Source organism: Typopeltis vanoorti, chromosome 16 (assembly GCF_054136105.1).
Source record: "Typopeltis vanoorti isolate ZY-2024b chromosome 16, IOZ_Tvanoo_1.0, whole genome shotgun sequence".
Taxonomy (NCBI): domain Eukaryota; kingdom Metazoa; phylum Arthropoda; class Arachnida; order Uropygi; family Thelyphonidae; genus Typopeltis; species Typopeltis vanoorti.
Window position 1 is genome coordinate 20,036,165 of NC_143564.1, and position 27,113 is coordinate 20,063,277.

Below are 27,113 nucleotides of genomic sequence, written 5' to 3' on the forward strand. Positions count from 1 at the left end.
ATCCTGAACATTTAAACAATTTAAGCTATAACAACCCTGATAGCCATACTGCTGATATTCAGTACTGGCGTTCTCGATAGTCTGCTACCACGCATACAACAAACAACGGCACGTAAAATAGAACAACTTGAATGTTAATACATTTTTTATTTCAATTATGTACTTCAATTTATCTGTGCTTCTCAGTTTTTTAGAATCATCATCATCATCAAATTCCTGCCTTGTACCCTCAAGGGGTGTATAGGATATGACAGTACTACATGAAAAAATTACATTATTACTAACTTCCTATCTACAATTTTCCTCCAAATCAGTCTGTTACTTGTCAAGACTCCAACATTATCAGATCTTATATTTCTATCGTCTAAGGCACTTTGTACCGTATCAATCCACCTATATCTTGGTCTTCCTCTGGGTCGTTTTCCTGCCAACCTGGCAGAGAACACTTGTTTTGCTAATCTTTCCTCTCCCATTCTATTTAAGTGACCATACCATCTAAGATTAGCTCTGCTAACGCATTCCTGGATGCTGACAATGTCAAGTTCTTTCCTAATATCCTCATTTTTAATATGATATTGCCATTGATGCCATCTGTTCACACCTCTAATCTTTCTCAGGACTCTCATATCTGCGGTCTCTAGTCTTTGGTCAAGTGTTTTACTTCTGACCCAGCTCTCAGATCCATAAGTTAAAATTGGTTTGAACACAGTCTTGTATACAGCTAATTTAGTGTTCCGACTAATTTCTTTCTTATTCCATATGAATTTATTCAATTGACTTCCCACGATACCAGCTTTGCTGATTCTGTTGTCTATTTCTATATTTAGTTTACCATCTTCAGTAAAAATTGTGCCTAAGTAGCTGAAATGTTTTACTTGTTCCACAGGTTCTCCATTCACAACACAGTTGACATTTTCAATGATTCTGCCTATTTTCATTGTCTTTGTCTTTTTATTACTGACCTTCATACCATATCTATTACAACAGCTATTCAATTTAGTCAGAGAATCTTGCAGACTTGTAGCAGATTTATTTAGAAGTATAACATCATCCGCATAAAGCAAAGAGCTGACATCAACATCTCCAATTTTGATATCAGGTTTAATACCACATTCCTTCATAATGTGATCCATATAGATAATGAATAACAGAGGGGATAATGTACATCCTTGTCTCACACCAGATTTAACATTAAACCATCTTCCTGTACTTCCTTCAATTCTAACTGCTGACTCACAACTCAAATAAAGACTAAGTATTGCTTGATATAATGCCCCATTGACACCATATAACTGCAGCGTATTGAATAGCTTCTCTCTTGGCACCTTGTCATATGCCTTTTCCAAATCGACAAAACTTAAATACAGATCTTTGTTATATTCCCATGCTTTCTCGACTATTTGTCGTAAAGTGAAGATCTGATCCTGACAGCCTCTATTTGGCCTGAATCCAGCTTGTTCTTCACCAAGCTTTTCTTCCACAATTCTTCTCAACCGTTTTTTAGAATCTTCAGTTTTTATTATTGTTTCCTCTTCCTAAAAAGATACCTGATGAAGGCTGTAAAAAGCCGAAACTATTGTGTTTTTTATCATTAAAGCTTTTAATTAATTCTCGGTTTTTTAGTCATTAAATATTATTATTATTATTATTATTATTCCGGGCAACTCCAAGGATTCGACAGACTCATAGAGGGAGGCCCTAACATCATGTCAAGAACAAATATTCAACATTCACACAGTATCTATCATACCTTGCCTTGAACTCATTCATGGTCGTAGCACCCACAACACTCTGGAAGCTTATTCCACTCATTCACCACTCTCCAAGTAAAAAAACCTAGCTCTAACACCCTTGTCAATCACATTCTTGCCCAGCTTCCATGCATGGCCCCTAGTCCTCCCACCACCAGTCCTATTTTCAAAAATATCTTCTGGATTAATCTTATAGAAACCCTTCAGTAATTTGAATGTCTCAATCATATCACCCCTCTTCCGCTTATTGACTAATTTCTGTAACCCACAAATCTTCAACCTATTCTCATAAGGTTCATTCCACAGACCTACTATCATTTTGTCACTCATCTCTGGATCCTCTCCACTTCCTCCCCATCACGAAGGAACCCTGGTGCTCATAACTGGACACAGTAGTCATGGGGTCTTATCAAGGCTCGATACAAAGGAACAACAACTTTTTATCTCTGCATGTTAAAGTATTTTTTAAAAGCCAAGTGATTTGATGAGCTGATTTAGCCACTTTTGCAATGTGTCCCCTAAACTTCAATTCCCTATCCACCAATTATATATTTAGAAATATCTTTCTAAATATATATATATATATATATATATATATACACACACACACACACATACAGAAACAAGTTATATTAATTTCACAGAGTATGCTAAAGAAACAATCATTTGATCAACAGTTATTCTACTAAATGAATGCTAATCACCGTGTAACACTATAGTCACGTTAGTATGTTCTGTTCATAGTTTATATAAACTGATATATAAAGGCAAACATATATACTGCTAGAATCAATTATATATTCGTACACTGGCAACAGAGTGGGAAGATTTCAGAAGAATTATCAGAAGATATCTTCAACATAATCAGCCCAAAATGCAAAAGCATTATCCACTGCAAGAATAGTGCAGATTAACCTAGGAAGTTAATATCAAAGTAGTAAAAGATTCCTGGAAAACGTCAGCTGATGTGGAAATAATTGACGAGGATTTCAGTCTTCAGCGATTAGGATTAATCAAGGTAAGTCAATAAATAGTCAATACTTAAAAAGAAATGCAGCAGACTGCTTGTTTCTACCAAAAGGCAGTGGTACATAAGCCAAATATTCACCATCATAATCAACAGCACAAACTACAAATAACCTGAAGAGTTTTGTGACTGGTCTGTAAAGCACTCGAAATTTATGATATGGAGTGATAACTTTTTTTTTTAAAGTAACTTTATTCTATTGGTATGAGTTAGAGACCATGGAAAGTGGATCTATTACCCTAATTTTGGCTGTGACAAGCCATGTTTTTAAAAGCTATAAGGCTTAATTTTAAGTAGGAAACAATTCAAGCTTTTATCTCTCCAAGAGATTCACCACAGATGAGAATGAGTAGAAATGATGTTTTTGAAATTCATTTGCTACTGCAATGTGCAACTACTACTCCTTAATGGTATCTCTACCTTGATGCAGTAAGGAGGCTTGCATGCACCAATGACCTTGAGACTGGTAGGGTCTCCAGGTAGGGAGGCTCTATCAGTCTTGAGGTCAAGAGGGAGGTGCCAGACTCTGGTCTTCCAAGTTGGGAGTTTTGCATTAAGGTTAGCTAGCTATCTAACCAAGTCAAAAAATTTCAATAATTTTAAAATAACTATTTTTAAAAAAAAAGGAATATAAATAAATACAAGGGGAGAGGGTCTGGAAAGTTCTGATAAACACCTAGAACAAAAATGATATTAAAGCAACTGACATAACCACAAGAAAGAACATACTAGTAGCAGAGTTATGAAGATAACTTATGTTCTTATATCCTCATATGTTCTTTCTTGTGGTTATGTCAGTTGCCTTAATATCATTTTTGTTCTAGGTGTTTATCAGAATTAGCTCCATGTGTAAAAGATGTACATGTTTATAGAGTAAATTTTTTCAGATCATTACTTAGTATTTCTAAAATACAAAAATTAAGTGGATATTAAATCCAGCATTATTCATAGCCAAATACAGAAACTATAAAAGTTTCGTGTGGAATTTGACCAGAGAGCCTACGAGAATACACTCGCTAGCATTTAAGTTCGAAACAGCTGTCAAGCCAGTGAAACCTTAACAAAATGGACCAATAGGAAGCAAATATATAGAGATGCTAGCTCTCATGTTCCCTATTAGGTCTGGCTAGGGCAACTTGTAAATTCCTGCAAGTGTATTCACATAGGCTCTCTGGTCAAATGCCACACGGAACTATTTACAGTTTCTGTATTCAGCAATGAAATAAATTAAGTAGACATTAAATCCAGCATTATTTCATAGCCGAATACAGAAACTATAAAAGTTTTGTGTGGAATTTGACCAGAGAGCCTATGAGAATACACTCGCCAGCATTTACAAGTTGCCCTAGGCAGACCTAATAGGGAGCACAATCACTTCCTATTGGTCCATTTTGTTAAGTTTCACTGGCCTGACAGCTGTTTCGAGCTTATTGGTTCATTCTCAGAGACCAGGCAGAAACCTTAAGAGAGCAAAAAGTCTCTTGTAATAGAGAGGTGTATTTTTTGTAAGCGAACTCTCGGTCGGTGCTTAAAGTATTTACTAAAATAAAGAGCCAAAAGGTTTCAGTTTGGTGATGCAAAAATTAAGTGGATATTAAATCCAGCATTTTGTAATTTTTGCATCATCGAACTGAAGCCTTTTGGCTCTTTATTTTATAAATACTTTAAGCACCAACCGAGAGTTCGCTTACAAAAAATACACCTCTCCGACACCTCAAGTTGCTTATTACAAGGAAGTTTTTGCTCTCTTAAGGTTTCTGCCTGGTCTCTGAGGATAAACCAATAAGTTCGAAACGGTGGTCAGGCCAGTGAAACCTTAACAAAATGGACCAACGGGAAGCGAATATGCAGATGCTAGTGCTCGTGCTCCCTATTAGGTCTGCCTAGCGCAACTTGTAAATGCCTGCAAGTGTATTCTCATAAGCTCTCTGGTCAAATTCCATAGAAAACTTTTATAGTTTATGTATTCGGCTATGAAATAATGCTGGATTTAATATCCACTTAATTTTTGAATCACTGAACTGAAGCCTTTTGGCTCTTTATTTTAGTTTCTAAAATAGAAATGGTAACAAAATAGAAAAAAGAAGTACATATGAAAAAAACAAGAAAAGTATATCTATTACAAGAAAAAAAAAGCATTAGACTGCTATATCAATCACGATTAACAGATTATCTAAAAGAAGGCAAAATAATAAAGAAGAAGAATGGAAAACAACTTTAATACAGAATTCATGAAGCAGCCTCTGAAGTACTTGGAAAGATTAAAAAAAAAAAAAAAATATATATATATATATATATATATATATATATATATATATATAAAAGATTGAAATATAGGCATAGAAAATGCAATAAAAGAAAAACACATGGAGACAAATCATTCATTCAAAAACATACAAAGGAAACAGAAGAAATATACAAAAATAAAAGAAAAATAGTATACAGAAAGCTCACCTAGATTCTTTGGAAAGATTTATTAATTAACCCTGTGGAGGTCGTGGCTGATCTGACAGATACATGCAAATTGTTTAACATAAATATTCTTATACATATCCAGTGTATAGCTTGGAGATCATAAGTAACTGCACATGCATATATTACGAGTGATATTCCACACTGTTTATGCGGTCAGTTTTGGTTTAACACGTGTTATGTAAAAGGTGTGCAATATTTCATAGTAAATTGTATCTGAGAGATACCGTGACCTCTGATGTCAGTATAGTATTTTTTTAAATTTTAATTTACTGTTGAAAATGGCTGGAAAAATATATCGATTGGATAATCCATCAGATGTAAGAGATTCAGCAATTTTGTTACTTGAGTCCGATGATGAGAATGACAGAGTCGAATGCGAAATTGAAAGTGATATTTGATAGTGAACTGTATCCGAGAGATACCGTAAACTACGATGTCAGTATAGTATTGGTTTAGTTGTTTTTTTTTATTTGTTTCTTTGTTCAATAATTTCTAGATTGTAACTGAAAATAAATAAACCATCATGTATTATATTTGCAGTGGTTTTTTTTCAAGTTTTATTGCATTTCAGCACATACTAGTAATGAATGTATCTCTCAGATACACGCGACCTATGCTGCAATTTTTCTGACCACTACCTCTGCAAGGTTAAATAGAAGAAGACAAGATATAGCCTACAAAATATTAAGGAAACTAAACAACAAAGAAAGATATACAGCAGAAATCACCATAGTAAACAAGACAGTTATCACCAATTTAAGTATCTATGAAAAAGAAGTTCCACCTCTTTTTTTTTTGTTTCTGTAGGATTCAATACATTCATATAATTTGTAGTCATCAAAACAAGTAGACAGAACTAATAAATTTATTCTAATTAATAACTACAATAGGTTATAATAAAGAATATTGAAGATTCTAAATCATAAGAGGTAGCAGCTGACAAAGAAAGAAAAAGGACAAGTTGTCCTTGTAGAAGTTCTACACAGTAGAGGGGTAAGGAAGACTGGACATATAGAATGTTTTGGGAAAAGAGCAAAACTATTAATAATAGCAAGCACTTACTGGATTAATGTTCAAAGAATGGGTTGGTTATTACCACTACATGTTCAAACATAAAGATGTGCAAAAATTCACATGAAGAGAAGATATAAAAAAGTGACAAAGTAATGAATTTTTTAAGGTGCCATATCATACTTTTTTTTTTAATTAATTGAAGTTATAATTTTTTCTGTTATATCATCCATTTCATGTTAATATGCAGCTTAGCATACATATATATATGAAGAATGATAGCCAGTTTTAAGGGTGGGATGGGGGATTCACTCTGGCTGCACAGGAACACTCAAGCATTGCGGGAACGCACAAATTCAGGTGCTACTTAACTTACAGTCTAAAACTTCGAAGGACTGCTGATTTTGAAGGTCAGATAAATGGTAGATTACTATACATGAACATTATAAAAAGAATGAAATAAATCAATTTATTAAGCTGCTAATATTTTTGCTGGATTTCAAACGTCCATCTTCAGAGCACAAATACTTGTCGTTGTGTACTTAGGACACTCAATCAGCTAGCTGTGGAAACAATTCAAATGGGAAACAGAGTTGCACTAAATAAAAAGAAATTCCTAGTTATGTTAAAGGTGGTCTTAAAATGGCAGTCTGCCATTTTAATGTAAATTATGTAGCCATAATGAGATTAAGTGTTTGCTAAAAGTTAATGCTGACTTACAAAAGCCTCAGACTTGTAATGGCTTTTATGTAGTACTGTAGTCTGCTAGTTCTGGCCTGTTGTGATGATGATGATAGTGAATATACTTTTTCCATTCTTCAATGCAGATGTTAATAGATCTTCCTGTGTGTCCACAGCAAGCTATGGTAGAGGTGCAGGGAGTTTACAAACTCCCTGCACCTCTACCATAAGATGTGTTAGTGGAGAAAATAAATCTGTACTTTATCTGTACAGATAAAAGATATCTAGCTGGATGTGATATTAAAACAGTGTGGAAATCATACAGCTGATATGCAGTTGATTTCACAGACAGTCTCACAAACTTGATGAATATTGTTAGCTAAATCACTTTCTTCTCTGAAAGGCAACTCTCACTCTCAAAAATTCTATCAATTCTTTCACTTCTCCCTTCTGCAAACTAACAGCTTCATTAACATCATTGATCTTCACATCAGGGAAACATGCTTTCATCACATTCCCATTAAGTACACCTCTGATGATCTTCATACAATACCTTCTCCCTACTCCCCATTTCTTGCACTTTCATACTTTTCCCATTCACTTTTTCTTTCATTCTCCCTTCCACCATATCACATACCAATTATTTCTAAAGCTGCTCTAGTTCACATTTTGTCATGTGAAAGACTCCATGTAAGCATGCTATTTCATTCCTGTTACCTATCGTCTATATTATCTTCAGCCACTTCTTTCATATTGCCATTATATATAATCTTCTATCATGCATTCCTTCCACATTTTCTTCAACACTTTCACTATCTTGCCTTCTCCCACTTTCCACAGCTATTTCTTTTCTTGCACTCACATGTGAAACATTTCCAATACTCACTCTCTCTCTCTCTCTCCACACACACACACACACACACACACACACACACACACACACACACACACACACTTGCTTTCATACCATAAACTATTCATTATTGGCAATGAGTGCACTGAACACCTACTATATCGTACAAAATCCCTCATGATACTCAGTAAACAGGGAAACCCTGGCCGCCATTTTCCTTGTATGCATTGGTGCCATGAAAAACACTTTCATATCTTGTATTAAAATTTGCAAGCAAACACACACTAAACTATCTAAAATAAGTAAAATACCACCAATAATAATTACTAATAATGACTAAAATAAAAAGACTTATCTGTAAGCCAAGCAGAATACCACTACTACACTGAGCTCATCTTGTATAAATATTCCCATGGTAAATGCTCATCAGTACAAGCATCAATAATTCTACCGTCTCTATACCAAAATGTTTCACCATTAAAATGCATGTAGCTGCAAATCAACAATGATCCAATTCCAAACTTGTAGAAAAGTTTATCTTCCTCCTCTTACATTCCTGTTGCTGCTGTACTCTAGAACAGCCTTCCCTGCTACAAGTTTTCCAAAGAATGCAATGCACAGGTCTTCAAATCCAATGTGAACAAGTTCCTTTAAATTACATGTTGATCAACCAACCAACCTCTCATGTATGGACTCAACATAAAGAAAGTTCATATCATCAACCTAACAACACAGCATTCAAAAAACATTGATGAGCCAGGACTATTTGTTATATCGATATAGTAGCTCTTTGTCAAGAACTATCTTTGCCACACTTTTCAAGCCAACTGTTACAATTTCTATAAAATAGGTAATTTCATCTGACACATGTTAATGCATGTAGAACTTCATACACTCCACAATACGTCATAGTGAAGTTGGTACTTAAGAGAATAGATAAAGTTGTGCCATGTCGATTATATTTCTTCTTAAGCATGTTGGTTCTCTGTTCATATGTTCCCATTTCATATATCAAGGGTACACCTGAAAAGAGAACCAAAGAGAACCTAAATAAGTATGTTTGCATTAATTTATCAATAGGTAGATGAAAGAGAGCTCAAAACTATCATCCCATTTCCCTCATCTCAATCCTCTGGAAAATAAGTCATCAACATGCTTAAGAAATATAATTGACATGGCACAGCTTTATCTATTCTCTTAAGTACCAACTTCACTACCACATATCTTGGAGTGTATAAAGTTCTGCATATGGCCTACTATGGACAGCAGGAAGATGTTAATATCTACCTTGAAGAACATTAAACTATACTTACTATCATCATTATAGCAAACTAGCAGACCATGATTTAGATACCCAGACATATGGTAGAAATTTACAGAAGTACTTTCAGTACTAAACGTCTAAGAGAGTGCTTTTCGATTCAGCATCACTATGAAGCACTCCCCAAACCTAAATAAGTATGTTTGCATTAATTTATCAATAGGTAGATAAAAGAAAGCTCAAAACTATCATCCCATTTCCCTCATCTCAATCCTCTGGAAAATAAGTCATCAACAATCAACTTCATTACCTGAAGGAGACCAACTAATTAATTAGTCATCACTATATGAATTCAACCATTCTCACTCTACAGCAGATTTCCTAGCCAACCTTATGGAGCGTTTTACACAAGGCATGGAAAGGTTTGAAGAAACTTACACTTCCGAGATTTTCAGAGCATTTACTATGTATTATATGGTAGAGGCTTACCTCTACCATATAATTTTAGTTTGCAAAAGAGGCTTACTCTTTTGCAAACTAAATTGCCAACTCTGATATTTCACTGTCACAGTGTATGAATTCCCTTTTTCTGATTTTCCCACTACAGCCAAAGCATTCTGGAGCACTGTACTAATGTCTCATTATTTTTAATATTCATAGTTTTTCTGATGACAGTACATAGATCTTTCTCATTTAACAAACCTTGTTGTGCCTCAACATAAAGTTGTTTTTTTTCTCTCATTTGGTTAAAAAGTAAAGTATGCTTGACAAGAAATTATATTCTTGTAAAAATCCCTTATCCAAGTATAAGCAAACAAAGTTTGCTCATTACATATCTTCACAGCTAGACTGCTTGTATACAGAAGCTGCTGACTTCACTGCAGTTGCCATAATATCCTATAATACAAGTCACACTTCCTTTTGGAGATGTATGTTGCTATGCATACCAGTTTCAACTTTCACTGATGTTCATCAGTGAGTGCAATAACCTTTTTTTAATACTTGTATATACAAAATATACGATTTTTAGATTAATTCAACCTTGGTATCTTCCTGGTCCTGGACAGTGACTCTTCCCTTAATGCATAGTAATATTCATTAAGAGTTATCAACATGTTAGCACAAGAAGATCATTTAATATATTTTGCTAACGTGTTGATAATTCTTAATTTCATGTCACAAATTTCTCTCAAAAGCATAGTAATAGACATGTCTGAAAGGAAATGTGCCTTGTACTATGGAATACTAAGGCAACTGATGTGAAGCCAACAGCTTCTATATACAAGTAGCCTAGTCATGAAGATACTTTATGAGCAAACTTCATTTGCTTAGGAATGGATAAAGGATTAAAGAAGAATATAATTCTTATCAAGCATAATTCACTTGTAGTGACTCAATCATTTTAAGCTTTGAGAACTTCCATAACAAAGCCTTGAACACCAATCCTCTTATCATTCTCCAGTAGAGATGAGGACAATCTGTCCTCATCTCTACTGGAGAATGATAAGAGGATAATGAAATGTGAAATACAGAAATACACTACAAAAATATAGTCCTATCTCATTTCCTGTAAGCAAAATCTCATTTCATTTACCCTTTCGTTTGATAATTATTCAGAACTCTGTAAAGATCAGATTTCTCCTCTTCTGCTAACATGCACCTCATGACTTTCATGATATAAACAGACAAACAAGTTAAATTCTTTAGCCTCCAAAAAACTTTTTAAACTCACCCAATGTAAAAATAGTGATCTTACCCCAGAAATGTTTGACAATTTCCAGAAAAGAACAGTCTGCTTAACAGATGATCACCACCCCATCTCTCTCTCTCTCTCTCTCTCTCTCAAAAACTCCCTCCAATCACTTTTTCAGATGTTCTATTTCTACTTCATGCCTTCTCAATTTTCTTGGTACTGCTCCACCAACCTGGCTACAATCATTCCCCCATTTTTCTCTAAGTAATAAAAACATGAGCGGATGTTGGTCAACATTCATGCGCACTTCAGCTTCAAATTTATCACACCATATATCTCACCCTATATTATTGCATAGGATTCTATGAAAATAGGACATGTTAGAAATATGTTTTTCCAGTTATTTTTATACAATAAAAATACTGCATAGAAACTATTTTTTATCTTCTTGACTAGTTATGTGAAAATTCTTTTGTTTCACTTCATCAGGATAATTACATGAATAAACTAAAAATTTTCACTAGAATTGTTAAGTAATAACTAACAACTTTCATGAAAATATCTGAACATGATTAAACAATAAAAAGCATGCATTTGTTATTACACTGGCTGTTGATTCATAGGTTGCCGTATACTACTGGCAGATATGAGTGTGTGATGAAATAATAAAGACAAATCCTGATGTAAAATCATCCCTTGTGTTTTGTTGCACCAGAGCAGGGGTCGGCAACTGGCAGCCCATAAAAGTTGACCATACTTACATGGCATGAGGCCAGTATGTTGAATTATTCAGTTTCACAAAAAAGATGATAGTCGCATTTGGAACACATACATTTGCGAACAAGCATTTTCTGCCATGAGTTTTAGAAAAAACAAATTTTCTTCTCGACTGACTGATGAATATATGCATGCTTTGATTCAAATTTGCACCTCAGATTATAAGTGGTTATAGATAATTTGGTTAAGGGAAAACAATCGCAAAAGTCACATTAAGCAGGGAGACACACATATTTGATGCATAAACTATATTACTTTGTTTTTAAGTGATATTAATTTTTCGTTGAGTTTTATTTTCATGCTTGTTTCATATCTCATACTTTAAATATTTCTGTGTATTTTAAGATTGATATAATGAAAAATTATAACTCAGGTATTTTTTAACTCACTATTTTCTCTTAATTAAATGCTTGCAGCCCAATCCTTAAAAGTAAAAGTTTGTGGCCCGAGAGTCTGAAAAGGTTGCTGACCCCCTGCACTAGAGGATGATTCATCATGTCAGCTTATTCTTTGAATACCCTAGAGAAAAAAAAAACAATCTATGTGGAGCATTTTTTGTCTGTTCCCATGCTATTTGATGTTTTGTTTTTGTTGTATGTGCAGCCAGTCCTGATTTGTGTTTCGTTCTCAACATCTATGAAACGTTCTGATTAGCATACTTCTCCAGATCTGCCTGTCTGTCCTATGAATGTAAACCCCAACTACAACAGATCTCGTAGACACTTGTTTTTTTTTTTTTTTTTTTTAGTAGGCAAATGTGGAAGTTTCAGGTGATTAGAGATCTCAATGATTGGGTAGAAAGTAACCTCAATTTTGTTGGCTAAGCAATATTTTATCTGTGACTGATTGTGTGTATGATCTTTTCAAATCTTGGTTTCCTTTGGCTGTTGAAGTAGAATTTTATTGATTAACATTCTGGTGTAGCCATTTTTTGGTAGAACTGAACTCAAGTATTTCCATTCCTGTGGTATCTTCCTTATAATTATACTTGACAAGAAATCATATTCTTGTTATGATTCTTAGATCAAGTATAAGCAAATAAAAGTTTGCACAAGAAGTTTCTTCATGACTAGTCTACTTTTATACAAAGGCTAGTGACATATTTGCCTCAGTATTGTAGCTCTTGGTTCCTTTTATTTATGTTGATGGAAATTTTCTAGGCTTATCATGTAAAGAACGAATGATGCCATGTAGCCCACAAACACAGGCACAAAGCCTTTATCCAAGTTGGCTATAACATTGTTAAAAAATACAAGAAAGTTGCTAAAACATTATCTCGATTTAGTAAAACCATCAATTTTGATGGTTTTACTAAATCTTGGTGTTTCTTGCAGAGTATAGCCTGTCTCTCTACCTATGTCTATACATCAGTCCTCACCAACTTCTCTAAAATTCTGACCACCACATCAAAGATAATACTGATAGGTCAGTAATTAGACACATTGGTTTTTGTACCATCCCTGTACATCATACATTATTTCCATTCCTGTGGTATCTTCCTTATAATTATACTTGACAAGAAATCATAATCTTGTTATGATTCTTAGATCAAGTGTAAGCAAATAAAAGTTTGCACAAGAAGTTTCTTCACGACTAGTCTACTTTTATACAAAGGCTAGTGACATATTTGCCTCAGTATCACATAACGCAAAAACATCATGGGTGTCACTATTACTGAGACTGGTTTCAATATTCAACGAGGTGGAAACTAGACCCAAGAAAATAGATCTAAAATCAATGAAAAAGTAATATACTGACATTTTATTGTTTCATGACATTTTTCTTGAAGACGTGGAATTTGTAGTTGCTCAGTAACACTACATAAGGAAAGCTTGCAAAGGAGAGAGGTAGATGCAATAAAAAAGAAAAAACAAGTTCAGTGTGTTTGCAGCTGTCCTGAAATGGAATGATGCTGGGCAACTGCTGTTTTTTTGTTTTAACAGGACTAACAGAAAGTGGAGGAATGATGTTGCCAGTTCAGTGAAGCCAAGTACATGGATATATATCTGTAGAGAAAATAAAGCACTTCAACTTCTATCTCACAGTGCATATGTGAGATAGAGGTTGGAAATGAGTTAGTGAGGAAGGGATCATCTATTAACAGAATGGCTCTCCTCTGGACAGCACTGAAAATTTTTTTGGAAGGTTTCAGATGTACCACCCCAAACATTGTTAACAGTATTCTAATGTGATGTGTTTATGCCAGGAGCAGCTGGAGATAAATGTCAGTGCAAGGAGAAATATGATCCTATCTCTGTCTAGTGATTTGGGATGGTACATCTGAAACTTTCCAAAAAATTTTCAGTAAACACTTTGATTATATGCCAACATATGATAGATCCTTGGCATTTCCATTTTGCAAGACACCCCCCCCACACACACACACGTAGATACATTCACCAGTCACAACACTTTCCTAGCCAATAAAAAATTAAAGCATCAAATCACACTCCTCTACCTCCAGAACAGGCTCCACTAAATCTAACGCCATCTCATATATCCAAGTCACAGCTAAAAAACTAGCATCGTTAATGTGCTCTCCAAAGACCAGACACATTCTCTAAACCTGACAGGTGTCTACCAGGGACCATGTAGTTGTAAGTTGTCATAATATGACAAAACCTGCAGGACAGTCACCATCAAAAGTGCCAAACACAAGAACTATATCTGTTTACATCACTACAGCTGCTCAGGACTTGCTGGCCATGACACCCACTACAGGATACAATGGGAAAAAGTCCATCTTATTCCACTGAAGCAAATTTAAATTTGAAAGACTTTTCCTGGAATCTGCCTCGGCCTTCAAAGAACACTACCCAAATCTCAATAAAATTGGTTGTATGAAATCGCCTCAAATCTGAGATGCCCTCATCCTTAGAACTTCAGCCCAACAGCCAAGACCATCCTAACCCACCAGGGGAGAACTGTTTAGCAAATGATGATCATCATTTGACTTTGCTAAAAAAACTAGAAATACTTATATTAAAATTTAATTAATATAGAGTGTATGTTGAAATTTTCTTAAATAACATCACTATGAATAACCAATGTATAAGCCTACTATCAAAAGTATTTTTATAAATTGGTTTATTTCACGCAAAAGTTATATCAGCACATTTTGGTCATAATGTTTTCCACATCTCCAAAATTGATACAGATTTACTATTCATTAAACATATTCATTTTAAATCAGGTGAAATAAACAAAAAATTGTTTTGCCTATTTCAAAAAAACTGTTATACATGTTTTATAATTGCTAAAAGGTTTATCGCAAGCAATTAACAGTATTATAAATGTACTACCAAAGTCAAGAGCTTGGTGTTTGTGATATTTGTTTATTATATGTGATTATAATTTCCTTGTATTCACCCAAGGGTCAAAGCTGTATAACTGAGAGGAGACCTCCACATAGCCTTTAAAGGAATGCAGAGAACCGACCAGGGCTTCTGACCTAATGTCCAATCCTCACCTTCTCGTGGTGCACCCTGTTGGGTATCTACTTGGATACTGAATGGACGAGGATGGGCTGGCAATTTGGGATTTAGCCGACCAAATTGTATTCTTATTGGTTAAACCAAAACATAGAATGATGGTACAACATGACAAAATTTCATGCCGGCTGGGGTGTCGCCCGGTTAAACAAGGCCCCCACTGTTTTCGCCAGGGAACCAGGGCGAACAGCGAAAAGTCAGCTACTGGAACAAATCTGAAAATAAACCCCAACTCAACATCACCAGAGTTAAAGATCGGTACTATCAACGTAAGAAGCCTGAATGGCAAAGAAATGGAGCTAGCTGAGGAATTAGATAAGTACCAGATCGACATAAAAGACCAAAACTGGTGAGATCTTTCTGAGCAATAAATACAAAATGTTATATTCAGGCAATGACAATCAAGGAAAAGAAGGAGTAGCCATAGTATTCAACAAAAAATATGAGGCTAATCTTCTTGAATGGCAGGCAGTATCAAGTAGAGTAATGTGGGCAAATATGAGAATGGGGAACTGGACAATGAAACTTATTTGTGCCTATGGTCCCACAGAAGGTTCTACTAAGGTAGAAGTGGAGGAATTTTTTTGAGGCTTTAGAAAAAGCAACTGACACAATGAAAAATGAAAAGTTGGTCCTTGTTGAGGATCTAAATAGCAGAGTAGGAAATGATTGTGAGACATACAAAAATATTTTGGGAAAATTTGGAGAAAAGAGCAAAGCTAATAATAATGGCAAATATCTATTAGATTTCTGCTCAGGACATGGAGTGGTTATTACTAACACCATGTTCCAACATAAAAATGTGCACAAATTCACATGGAGAGAAGAGGCTAGGAATAAGAAAAGTCTCATTGACTATGTTATTGTTGATAGTGATGTTTTCTCCTTGGTGCAGGACACCAGAGTGTACAGAGGATTTGAAATTGGAAGTGATCACTATTTAGTCTTGAGCAGAATAAAATTGAATTTCATATTGAAAATAATAACATGTAAGAAAGTTTTAAAGCGAATAAAAGTTGAGCAGCTCTCAGATGTGAACTGTAGACTAAAATACACAAAGATTATTGAAAAAAAAATGAAAGAGTTTGAGAACAGGAATCAAACCTTGGAGATTCAGTGGCAAACTCTGAAGAAAACATTGATTGATTCTGCCAGAGAGGCATGTGGTGAGGTTATCTGTAAGGATAAAAAAAATCAGAACTCCCTGGTGGACACAGGAAGTTAAAGAGGCAGTGAAGGAAAAGAAGAAAGCATACCAAAAGTTCCTGCCAAATAAGTCAGCTTGTGCTCTTAGAGAATATAGAGACAAATGCAAGAATGCTAAACACTGTGTAAAACTAGCTAAACAAAAGTCATGGGAGGACTTCGGCAAGAATGTAGAAAATAAATATCAAGACGGTGGCAAAATATTCTGGAGGTTGTTGAAGAAGCTTAAGAATGGAGGAAAGAGTGCTGTAAAAGGAATTAGAGATGATAAAGGTGACATGAAAACGGAAGAAAAAGATATCCTTGAAGTATGGAGTAATTACTTTGAAAAACTGCTAAATGAAACAAGCAGTGATGACAGCACAGTGGTAAAAAACACTGACGAGGCATGCAGTCAGGAATACATATCCATACTAGAAGTAGAAAAAGCCATCAAAGGCTTGAAATGTGGAAAGGCAGCAGGAGTAGATGATATTCGACCAGAAATGCTGAAGTATGGTGGTATAAGAGTCTTACGGTGGCTGCACTGTATAGTTCAGAAAGCCTGGACAGAGGGACGAATTCCCGATGATTGGAGTAGAGCTGTCATAGTACCCATATATAAAAAGGGAAATAAAACTGCATGTGAGAATTACAGAGGTATTTCCCTACTGAGTGTTCCTGGCAAGATCTATGCAAGTATACTTGAGAACCAGTTGAGAAGAATTTTGGAAGAAAAGCTTGGTGAAGAACAAGCTGGATTCAGGCCAAATAGAGGCTGTCAGGATCAGATCTTCACTTTACGACAAATAGTCGAGAAAGCATAGGAATATAACAAAGATCTGTATTTAAGTTTTGTCAATCTGGAAAAGGCATATGACAAGGTGACAAGAGAGAAGCTATTCAATATGCTTCAGTTATATGGTGTCAATGGGGCATTATATCAAGCAATATTTGAGTCTTTATTTGAGTTGTAAGTCAGCAGTTAGAATTGAAGGAAGTACAGGAAGATGGTGTAATGTTAAATCTGGTGTGAGACAAGGATGTACATTATCCTCTCTGTTATTCATTATCTATATGGATCACATTATGAAGGAAAGTGGTATTAAACCTGATATCAAAATTGGAGATGTTAATGTCAGCTCTTTGCTTTATGCGGATGATGTTATACTTCTAAATAAATCTGCTACAAGTCTGCAAGATTCTCTGACTAAATTGAATAGCTGTTGTAATAGATATGGTATGAAGGTCAGCAATAAAATGACAAAGACAATGAAAATAGGCAGAATCATTGAAAATGTCAACTGTGTTGTGAATGGAGAACCTGTGGAACAAGTAAAACATTTCAGCTATTTAGGCACGATTTTTACTGAAGATGGTAAATTAAATATAGAAATTGACAACAGAATGAGCAAAGCTGGTATGGTGGGAAGTCAATTGAATAAATTCATATGGAATAAGAGAGAAATCAGTCGGAACACTAAATTAGCTGTGTACAAGACAGTGTTCAAACCAGTTTTAACTTATGGATCTGAGAGCTGGGTCAGAAGTAAAACACTTGACCAAAGACTAGAGACCACAGATATGAGAGTCCTGAGAAAGATTATAGGCATGAACAGATGGCATCAATGGCAATATCATATTAAAAACGAGGATATTAGGAAAGAACTTGACATTGTCAGCATCCAGGAATGCGTTAGCAGAGCTAATCTCAGGTGGTATGGTCACTTAAACAGAATGGGCGAGGAAAGATTAGCAAAACAAGTGTTCTCTGCCAGGTTGGCAGCAAAACGACCCAGAGAAAGACCAAGATATAGGTGGATTGATACGGTACAAAATGCTTTAGACGATAGAAATATAAGATCTGATAATGTTGGAGTCTTGACAAGTAACAGACTGATTTGGAGGAAAATTGTAGATAGGAAATTAAAAATGATGTAATTTTTTTCATGTAGTACTATCATATCCTGTACACCCCTTGAGGGTACATGGCAGGAATTTGATGATGATGTATTCACTCATTTATTTTAATTGCTAAAACACTATCTAAGTTCATCTCCTATGAAAACTCAATTGCTGATCTCAATCAAGTATCAATCAATTCAAAGTAACCTTAATCATTCACTATTACAGCTGAAGTCAGTAAATACTCCAAGCATATCCAGAAATAATTTAATAAAAGAAATATTATTTACAGTAATTATATAACTCATGTAGTAACATATAAAGACAAATCATTATATTGTGAATTAAAAAAATATTAAGTCACTCTCACACTGTCTCTTAATTAGACTATACAACTAAAGATGAATGTACATTGAGGTCAACTAAGTTTAACAAATTCATAATGACAAACATATAGGCCGAGATATAGCATCATATTAATTCATCAATTGCACTCTAAACAACCAAGTAAACCTTCAATAGTTTTGTTCTCTGAGTAGCCTAAAGAGAGCAAATAAATTATATGAATTTACTTGTTTTGCATTGCGAGTTCAAAGTTTATTAGTAGTTATATATTCCACTTTCAACATGAGAGAAAAATTTAACTGAAGAAACAAAATAGTCAAAGCTTTCATCAGTTGAGAGAGTATTCAAACAAACAACTGCCATTCCAAATGAAGAATAAGTTTTAGCATAAATAATGGAAGCATGTATATTAGTTTCTTTTAGTTTCAATCACCAGTAACAGGAGGAAATATCATATGTTCCATTACCTCATCAACTGAAAGATTCCCATAAGAAATATCTTGAAAAATATCAGCATATATCAAATGCCATTAAGAGAGTGTATTCCACTCTTCTTAAATAAAATCTCCATTTTATTCCTCTAGAACTTCTGGATCCATATTATTCCATACTTTGAATTTATCTCTCTAAGCTATACCATCTTTCCTTGTTGACTTCCCAGTTGTTATTTTCTTAGGGTTTCTTTGTGCTAACCGAAGAAATGCTGCATGACATCATGCAGATTGCATCAGTGGAATTTGGATTCTTTGTTTTCTACTTGGCAATATTGCTGTTAATATGTACATTTGCCCAGATGCAAATATCCTCTAAAAACAAAAACTTCACTGAAATAATACTGCTCCACACTTTTCTTCGGTATTTTCTTGGTTTATGCACTTAAAAATTAATTATGGTTTTGGAATTGCTTTGCTCCGATGTCAACAACATCATGCGCTATTAGTATGTACACTATATAACTATTTACATTTTGCATTAATTTTAACCAAAATTATTTCCAATATTTTACAACATAATATGCATTAAAATAAAGTATTCATAAATAATTAATGGAATGTGTATTTTACTTGAATAACTATTCAAGAAATACACAATATACATTAATACAAGAAATACACAATATACAGTAAGAAATGCATTATTTTAGATTATGCCTTGCACACAAGCTCATTATTTTCAGGTTTACTTATTTTCAATATTGACCTTCACTATAATTATGCTATGAAAATTATTATATCATTTTCATATTAATACTAAACTGAGATAAGAATATCATGCTCGGGCTAAATTATATTCACTTATCAAAACATTATAATCATGGAAGATCAAAAATGTGAAAAAAAAACATTAAATCAGGATTTCACTATAATGCTAATATTTTTCTCTAAAAATTGCTTGCCTCCAATAGACTATCTCCAACAAGCCCTTGAAGTAATTTATGACCATGCCTCTCTAGTAAACGGCATGCCATTTCAGCAGCATACATAGATGTAAAATCAAACATTGCTACATCTGCTTGCCCATAATGATTAACAGCAAAGTCTAGTACTGGAAGTTGATAGTTCGTCGCAAAATCTGCTGCATCCTTAGCATATTCCATCAGAGCTTCTCTGTCAACGTTTTCAGGAGCTAATAGTCTGGCCGTATCATTATAATCCTGAAAATTGAAACAACAGAAAGATAAAAATTAAACAAAACACCTGAGAGCTATGTAATATTTTCAACTTACTAAATGAATCTAGTAATGTAAAAAAAGAAAGAAAAAGAATTTATATATTTCAAAATTCAAATGTCATTTCTAGTTCAACTGCTATTATTACAGTTGCCTCCATGGAACTGGCATACCCAATCTGGGAATTCCACTAAACAAGCAGCATTTATTGTACTGAACCTTAATGCTCACAGCATTCACAATTGAAATATAAACACCTTAATGCTCCCAGCCCTCACAACATTTTATTGTATGTTGACTTAAACACCAAAATCACATACAATCAAATATCTTGAAATACAATAAATAAGTTCATGAAATGAACTAGACATCTTCCTTAGTAGAAGTATCAAAATCCAATGCTAGGCTGCTAATAACATTAACCATGATTATGGACAAATAGTATAAAGATGAATAACAACATGACACATATAATGGAGCATTTGCAAATGGAGCAGTGACGAGAAATTTACTCAAATTATGAAAATATCTAAATACTCACATTTATTATAACACCTCTTTCAAGTAGACTTTGCTTTTTTGCTGTCATGACAAAATAATGAGTATCATCTTTATAATAAACAATATTTTCAAGGTCTATTCCTGTTTGTTCTTTCATATCCTAAAAATATAAGATTCATATAAACTTTATTTTATGATTAATAATAAATTTATATCCTAATCAAGAAAAAATTTTAAACATATTAGTAAGTATCAATGGACAATTATGTTAATTGATGCTGTAAAAATATTATAAAGGATTACAGTATCAGTGAGATTAAAGTTAATTACAGTTCTCATTAATGGCTACCATCAGTTACTAAATGGATCACTGCAAAATTAAGGATAAGATAAGTAGAGTTAAGGATGTAGTTATCCTATTGTATACAGCCCAGACTAGATTACATCTGAATTACTACACAGATTTGATTATTACATATTAGAAGACTGTGAGAGAGAAGAAGAGTTAAAGGAATACTGGAAAAGGTCTAGAAGCATTAAAATCACTACGTATATCCTTTACTTCCACTCCTATCTAAATGGAAATGCAGTTCATTGCCTAAATGTAATACTGACTTACCAGACATTTGTACAACAAAGTTTTAAGCAGGTAAATCAAATGGTATATCACATAATAGTCTATACTACTTAATCAAGAAAGTGGAGTAGTTATCTACAATGTGCATGTGATTAAAAAATAATAATACATAAATAAAGAGTACAACATTCCACAAGAAATGTGTTTTGCAGTTGGATTTGTTTTTTGTAACTATAATAAACAGACTAATAAACAATTGTAATGTGTTCATGTCCACTTTTTTCATATGATATAGTGTGTGGTTTATTAGTTAAACCCGACATAATAGTATCATTCCCTTCAATGATCAGCAGTCGCTGAGGGAAATAGATTCCATGAAATATTGAAAGCATTTCACAGGAATTCTGACCTCAAGTAGATTCAATAGCATCCTGTAGTTGCCCCAATCTGGTGGATCTCTCTCTCACGAGCAGCTTGTTCCACCTCATTCTATACAAGCTGATGCCGAATGATGAGATCTGGTAATTTAGCAGGTCAATGGAACATGATTATGTTATCCTTATGCTCATGAAACCAGTATTGAATAATATATGCTTTATGACCAGGTGTGTCATCTGCTAGTAGTGACTATTACCAGATGGACAATTGTGAGCAAGCATAGATCAGCAACACTATTTACGGTGGGATGAAGATTTAGATGCTACTAGACTAGTCTAGTAGACGATTATTCACATGTGATGTAGGTGTTTTCACATAACATGATGGATGAACTGATTCATGTTATTGTCACCTAGACCATGCTGTTAATGTGGAATGGCTCTGATCAGGATTCAGTGGACTAGGCAACTTTTTTTTTTTTAATGTTCAAGTGCCGATGCTGGTATTCATTTGCCCAACATAGTATATTCTTGTTTTTAGATATGGAGGTACAGCTTGTTTTTAAGCAAATTTTTAGCTGATAGGATATAGCAGTAAATATCTTTTGTGAAATTGTTTTCTGCTATATTCCATCCATGACAAGATAGAATACAGGGGAAAATATAGCCCTGTATTAGCAAATGCATCTTTGCAGATGACTACATCAGCAAGAAAGGTTGTCCAACACAGAGTACATAAGTACTGTAGATAGGCAGAAAGGTGAGGAGAAGAAATTCATTAATAATGGATTCAAAGACTTCATAGATTGCACTTTTTAGAAATAAATAAGAAGTAAGAAGACTACCAAAAGGCAGCAGAAGGAATGAATAAGAAAAATTCATGAAGTGATTGGAGCTGAAGTGGTGTTGAAAAACTGCATGAATTTTAACAGATTAGAAATGAGCAGGGGAATTATTAATGACAATTCTGATGAATCATGTACAAGGAAATATTTGTAGAAAATACAAATAGTACAAGCAAAAAAGTATTTTTAGGAAACCCTAAGAATTCTCTCATATCCACTAATTTTCTAAAAGTCTCTCATATCAGGAACACACCCTAAATGTAAGAAACACATTCAATAAATGCACAAATTTTTGATCCATATAGAATTAATAGATGTTAAAAGGAGCATGATGAATTGAAAACCTAATTTGAGAGAGAGAGAGAAATAAAATCTGAGATTATATTCCCAGAATGAGAAATCTCAACTTATTATTGAGAAATTTGGATTGTCAAAAATTCAATAGAGGACTGGAGAAAATGCTCTTTATTGTGAAAAATAAAAACAATATTGTGTTTTATGATAACTGAAATTAACCTTTGTTAATTTCTTCATCATCAAATTCCTGATATGTACTCTCAAGGGATGTGCAGGATATTATGACAGTACTACATCAAAAAGTTACACCATTACTAACATTTAATCAACAATTTTCTTTCAAATTAATCTGTTATCTGTCATCAAGACTCAAACATTAGACTTTTTTCTGTCTTCTAAAGGCATTTTTACTGTATCAATCCACCTACACCTTGGTCTTTCTCTGGGTCTTTTTCCTTCCAACCTGGCAAAGAACATATTTTGCTAATCTTTCCTCTCTCATTCTGTTTAAGTGACCATACTATCAGATTAGCTCTGCTAACAAATTCCAGAATGCTAACGTCAAGTTCTTTCCTAATATACACATTTTTAGTACGATACTACCATTGATGCCACCTGTTCACTCCACTAACATTTTTCATAACTCTCCAGTCTTTGATCAAGTGTTTCACTTCTAACCCAGTTCTTGGTTCCATAAGTTAAAATTGGTTTGGACTCTGTCTTATATACAGCTTAGTGTTTTTGACTAATTTCTTTCTTATTCCATATAAATTTATTCAAATGACTTCCTACTGATAAATTGTGAATGAAGATATTTTATATATTATAATGCTTCATTCACATTTAGCATAATCCACCACGTCATAAGCAAGACTTGTAAATATTATTTGTTGTTAGTCTCTTGCTTGTAAATATTTTATTCATATAAATGCTTTGAGTTTTGTTTGTTATTAATTAATTATTTAATCTTAGAATATGTAATAATAATGAAAATACTATATAAATATGTCATTCATTTTAATTAGTTTATTCTGTAAAATTTATTATAAGAAACTGTATGAATGTAAATTTAAATGTATTTTATATGAATTGTAAAATATTCTTTTATTTTATTTCCGTACGTAAGCGTGATTTTATGAATTCTTCTGATTAGATTTGATTGGCTGTTGTCAAGGAAACAGAGTTAATTTTAGATAGCGCTTGCGTGGAGCATGAGCTACGGTATTGGAAGGGAGAAGGAGTTGATATGAGCTGAACTGGCTAGAACCAGATTTTGGCGAGAATAATGAAGGTATTTTATTGGAAAACGAGAGAAAACAAGGGAGAAGCATTCAGGACAGCAAGGAGTAAAGTAACGGGTGGCAGCAAAGGGAATTGGAAATGCTATAAATAGATTAGGAAGGAACCGGGAAATTAATATGCAATTAGGAATATTTATACAGAATTCTAAAATGACAACGAATTCCAATTGTTTTGAGGAAGAATAGTGCAAGGCTAAATTTAATGCATAGAAGAAAACAAGGAATAAGTAGATAACCTAAAACGAGTGTATCAAGACTTGTGAAGCTCTATGTTTAATATTTCAGTTATATAGTGAAGATTCCCTTTGAACAGTGTTACTTCAAAGTGATAGTTAACTTCAGTTTTAAGTGTGCCGATGTGCAAAGGATGTAACCCAGTAAGAGCAGTGCATTTTTTTTATATTTCAGTGTGAAGAAATAAGAGTTAGCTCCACCTGATATATCTTAACATTAACTGTGGCATTCTACTAAAATTAGCCGAAGTATGGAGCTTTAAAGTGTTTCCCCCTTGAAGTGATTACTGTATCATAATTGAATTAAGTGTTTGTTGACTAAGAGAGAATTAGACAGTTCTACTATAAGAGTATTTACTGTAAGATTCTGTAACATTGAACTGTGTGAACCATTTTAATTATTCGGAAGAATGCAGAATTGACAGCTGGATGTCTGATGCCTAATGTTTTATGTTTGTTATGAATACCTGAACTAAGTTGATTTGCATTATCTTGTTTTCAAAGTTTATACTTAATGTACTTGTTATATAACCCTGCATTAAATGGTTTGTTTTATTGATTCTAATTTGGTTTGCCTGATTCTCCTTCATTGCACAGCTCATAAAAAATATCAGACCTTGCAGAAGTCTTAAATGATAATATTAACTTCGGCCTGTATAAAGTGAAATTGAAAGAGTTAATTGATGATTGATTCCTCTATATTATATAGACTAGTCTGAATATAATATAGAGGTGGTGCAGGATAATATAAATTTCTCTATATTCAGATCAGTATCATTCAGCATCTAACAAATAAAAACAGATAATTTAAATAAGAATAATGTTCCAACAAGATGGCAAATTCAAAGCCAGGATGTACAATCTAACAAAATGGCGCAGCAGTCGACAGGATGTGAATTCACTAATATAAATTAAGCAAGTGAATATTTTTTTTGTGTGTGATAGTAGAAGTAATCCTTAAAATCTTGATAATAAAAATTAAGTGAATCACAGTGAGCAGGTTATGAAGTAGAATCAGGCAAAGAAAAAGGTTATTTTAGAATTGAGATTATAGGATTTAAGTTTGAAGTTAATAAATTAATATGACTGTTTCATCCAGTACGAGAATGGAAAATAGTGAGTTTTTTCGAACTGTAAACCCACAACAAGTTTTTCCTCAATTTTCGGGAGAAGAATCAGATGATGTACTATCTTTTTTTTCTTTCGTTGAAAAACTTAGGGAAACAACAAATTGGACTGATTTTACTCAGAAACAAACTAACAGGCAAAGCGAAAACCTTCCTACATTCCTCCCCAATTCTAAAAGAAACTTTAGATTACAAAAAATTTAAAGAATTGCTAATCGTGGAGTTTTCTTATAAAAAGGGTCCCATACAAACTTTAAGGCAGTTTTACACATGTGTGCAAGGTGATAAGGAAAATGTAACTAACTACTTTAATAGATTGTTGACCATTGCTCAATCCATAAGAACCTCCCCTGAGGAAAAACTTCATTTCTTCCATGAGACAATTATTAATGCAAGACTGCAATACTGTAGTCCCCTCCTCTTCAATTCTCAAGTGCAATTTAGAACACTTTCAAGACAGAGATACTGATTATCAAGAGCTCCTCAACGGCAATAAAGTCTTACTGAATAAAAAGGCAAGGATACAGGATCACCAGTGGTACAGAAGGAAGGGAAACCCTTATGTCAGATATAAAACAGACAACAGATCCTGATTTGATAAAATATGCTAATCATTATAAAGGAATAAATCCCCTTCTACAAGATATCCCACAGAAAAAAGGAAATGGGCCAGATTCACTGAGTCACAATACCTACAAGATGCTAAATGTAGCAACAGCAGAAATGAAGGTAAGACTACCCTTGTCACTTGTATGAGGATTAGTTGAGGAAATCCCATGCGACATATTGTTCGACACTGGAGCTCATGTATCCGTCATTCCCTTTTGCCTGGCAAGAAGGTCCATTGATAAGTTCCATGATAACACCACCCGGTTACAAAATCCTGTGAAGATAATTGGAATTACTAAGATTGAGATGTTAGCAATTTTGAGAGTGAATGCAAGACTCTCCAATACCCTGTTTTCCAGTGGATTTCTCATATGATCTCCTTGTTCTCCCGGAGGTTGCTGATACAAGTGACCAAATCATTTTGGGTCTTGATTTCCTGGAGAAACACCAATTCATGTGCGATTTTATCAGAGGAACTATATCACTGTGTGGAAAGAAGTATCAACCAAAATTTAAGACAAGGAATGAAAGGAGAGCCCATCAAGCACTAGAAATAGAAGTAATAAATTCAGAAGAGGACCCAAGTGTTAGAAAAGGGAAGTTGTTACTCGATGCCATGAGTTCATCGAGGTCTGAACAAGATAAGATAGATCGGAGAGTTTATTCATTTGATGTTCCAGTGTTATCCTAGTGTTTTTACCGAGGATATTAGTTCATTGTCCTGCACTAACAAGGTAGAACATGCTATCCAGATCACAACAGAGTCACCTGTGTATGTTAAACAATATCAGACCCCCCCCCCCCCCCCCCCCGCCTTAAATACCTGGATAAACTTCAGACACTGCTACAAGACTATGAAAAGGCTGGCATCGTTGAAAAATCAAATTCCTGATGGAACAGCCCCTTCATTGGTGGAGAAACCTAATGGAAATCTGAGATTTATACTGGATTTATGTGAGGTCACCAAGCCCATTGATTTCCCTCTATGCAACATTGAAGAATTGTTAATAGGTCTGGAGGGAGCACGATACTTCTCAAAATTAGACCGGAACTCTGCTATTTTCAGATTCCCCTTAGGCAGGAAGATGGGAAATACTTTGCCTTCACCACACGATGGCAAAA

The 27,113-nt window shown here is 34.1% G+C and overlaps 1 protein-coding gene across 1 annotated transcript in view; it reads right to left on the reverse strand.

The window, feature by feature from the left end:
• Positions 1 to 27,113, reverse strand: part of Mical (Molecule interacting with CasL) — a 538,428-nt gene that overhangs the window by 357,369 nt on the left and 153,946 nt on the right. The window contains exons 7-8 of the mRNA XM_090406620.1: positions 20,666 to 20,785; positions 19,852 to 20,109 (exon numbers count right to left, since the gene is read on the reverse strand). Coding sequence (XP_090262746.1) covers positions 19,852 to 20,109; positions 20,666 to 20,785 — 378 coding nt within the window. The remainder of the gene's footprint in view (positions 1 to 19,851; positions 20,110 to 20,665; positions 20,786 to 27,113) is intronic.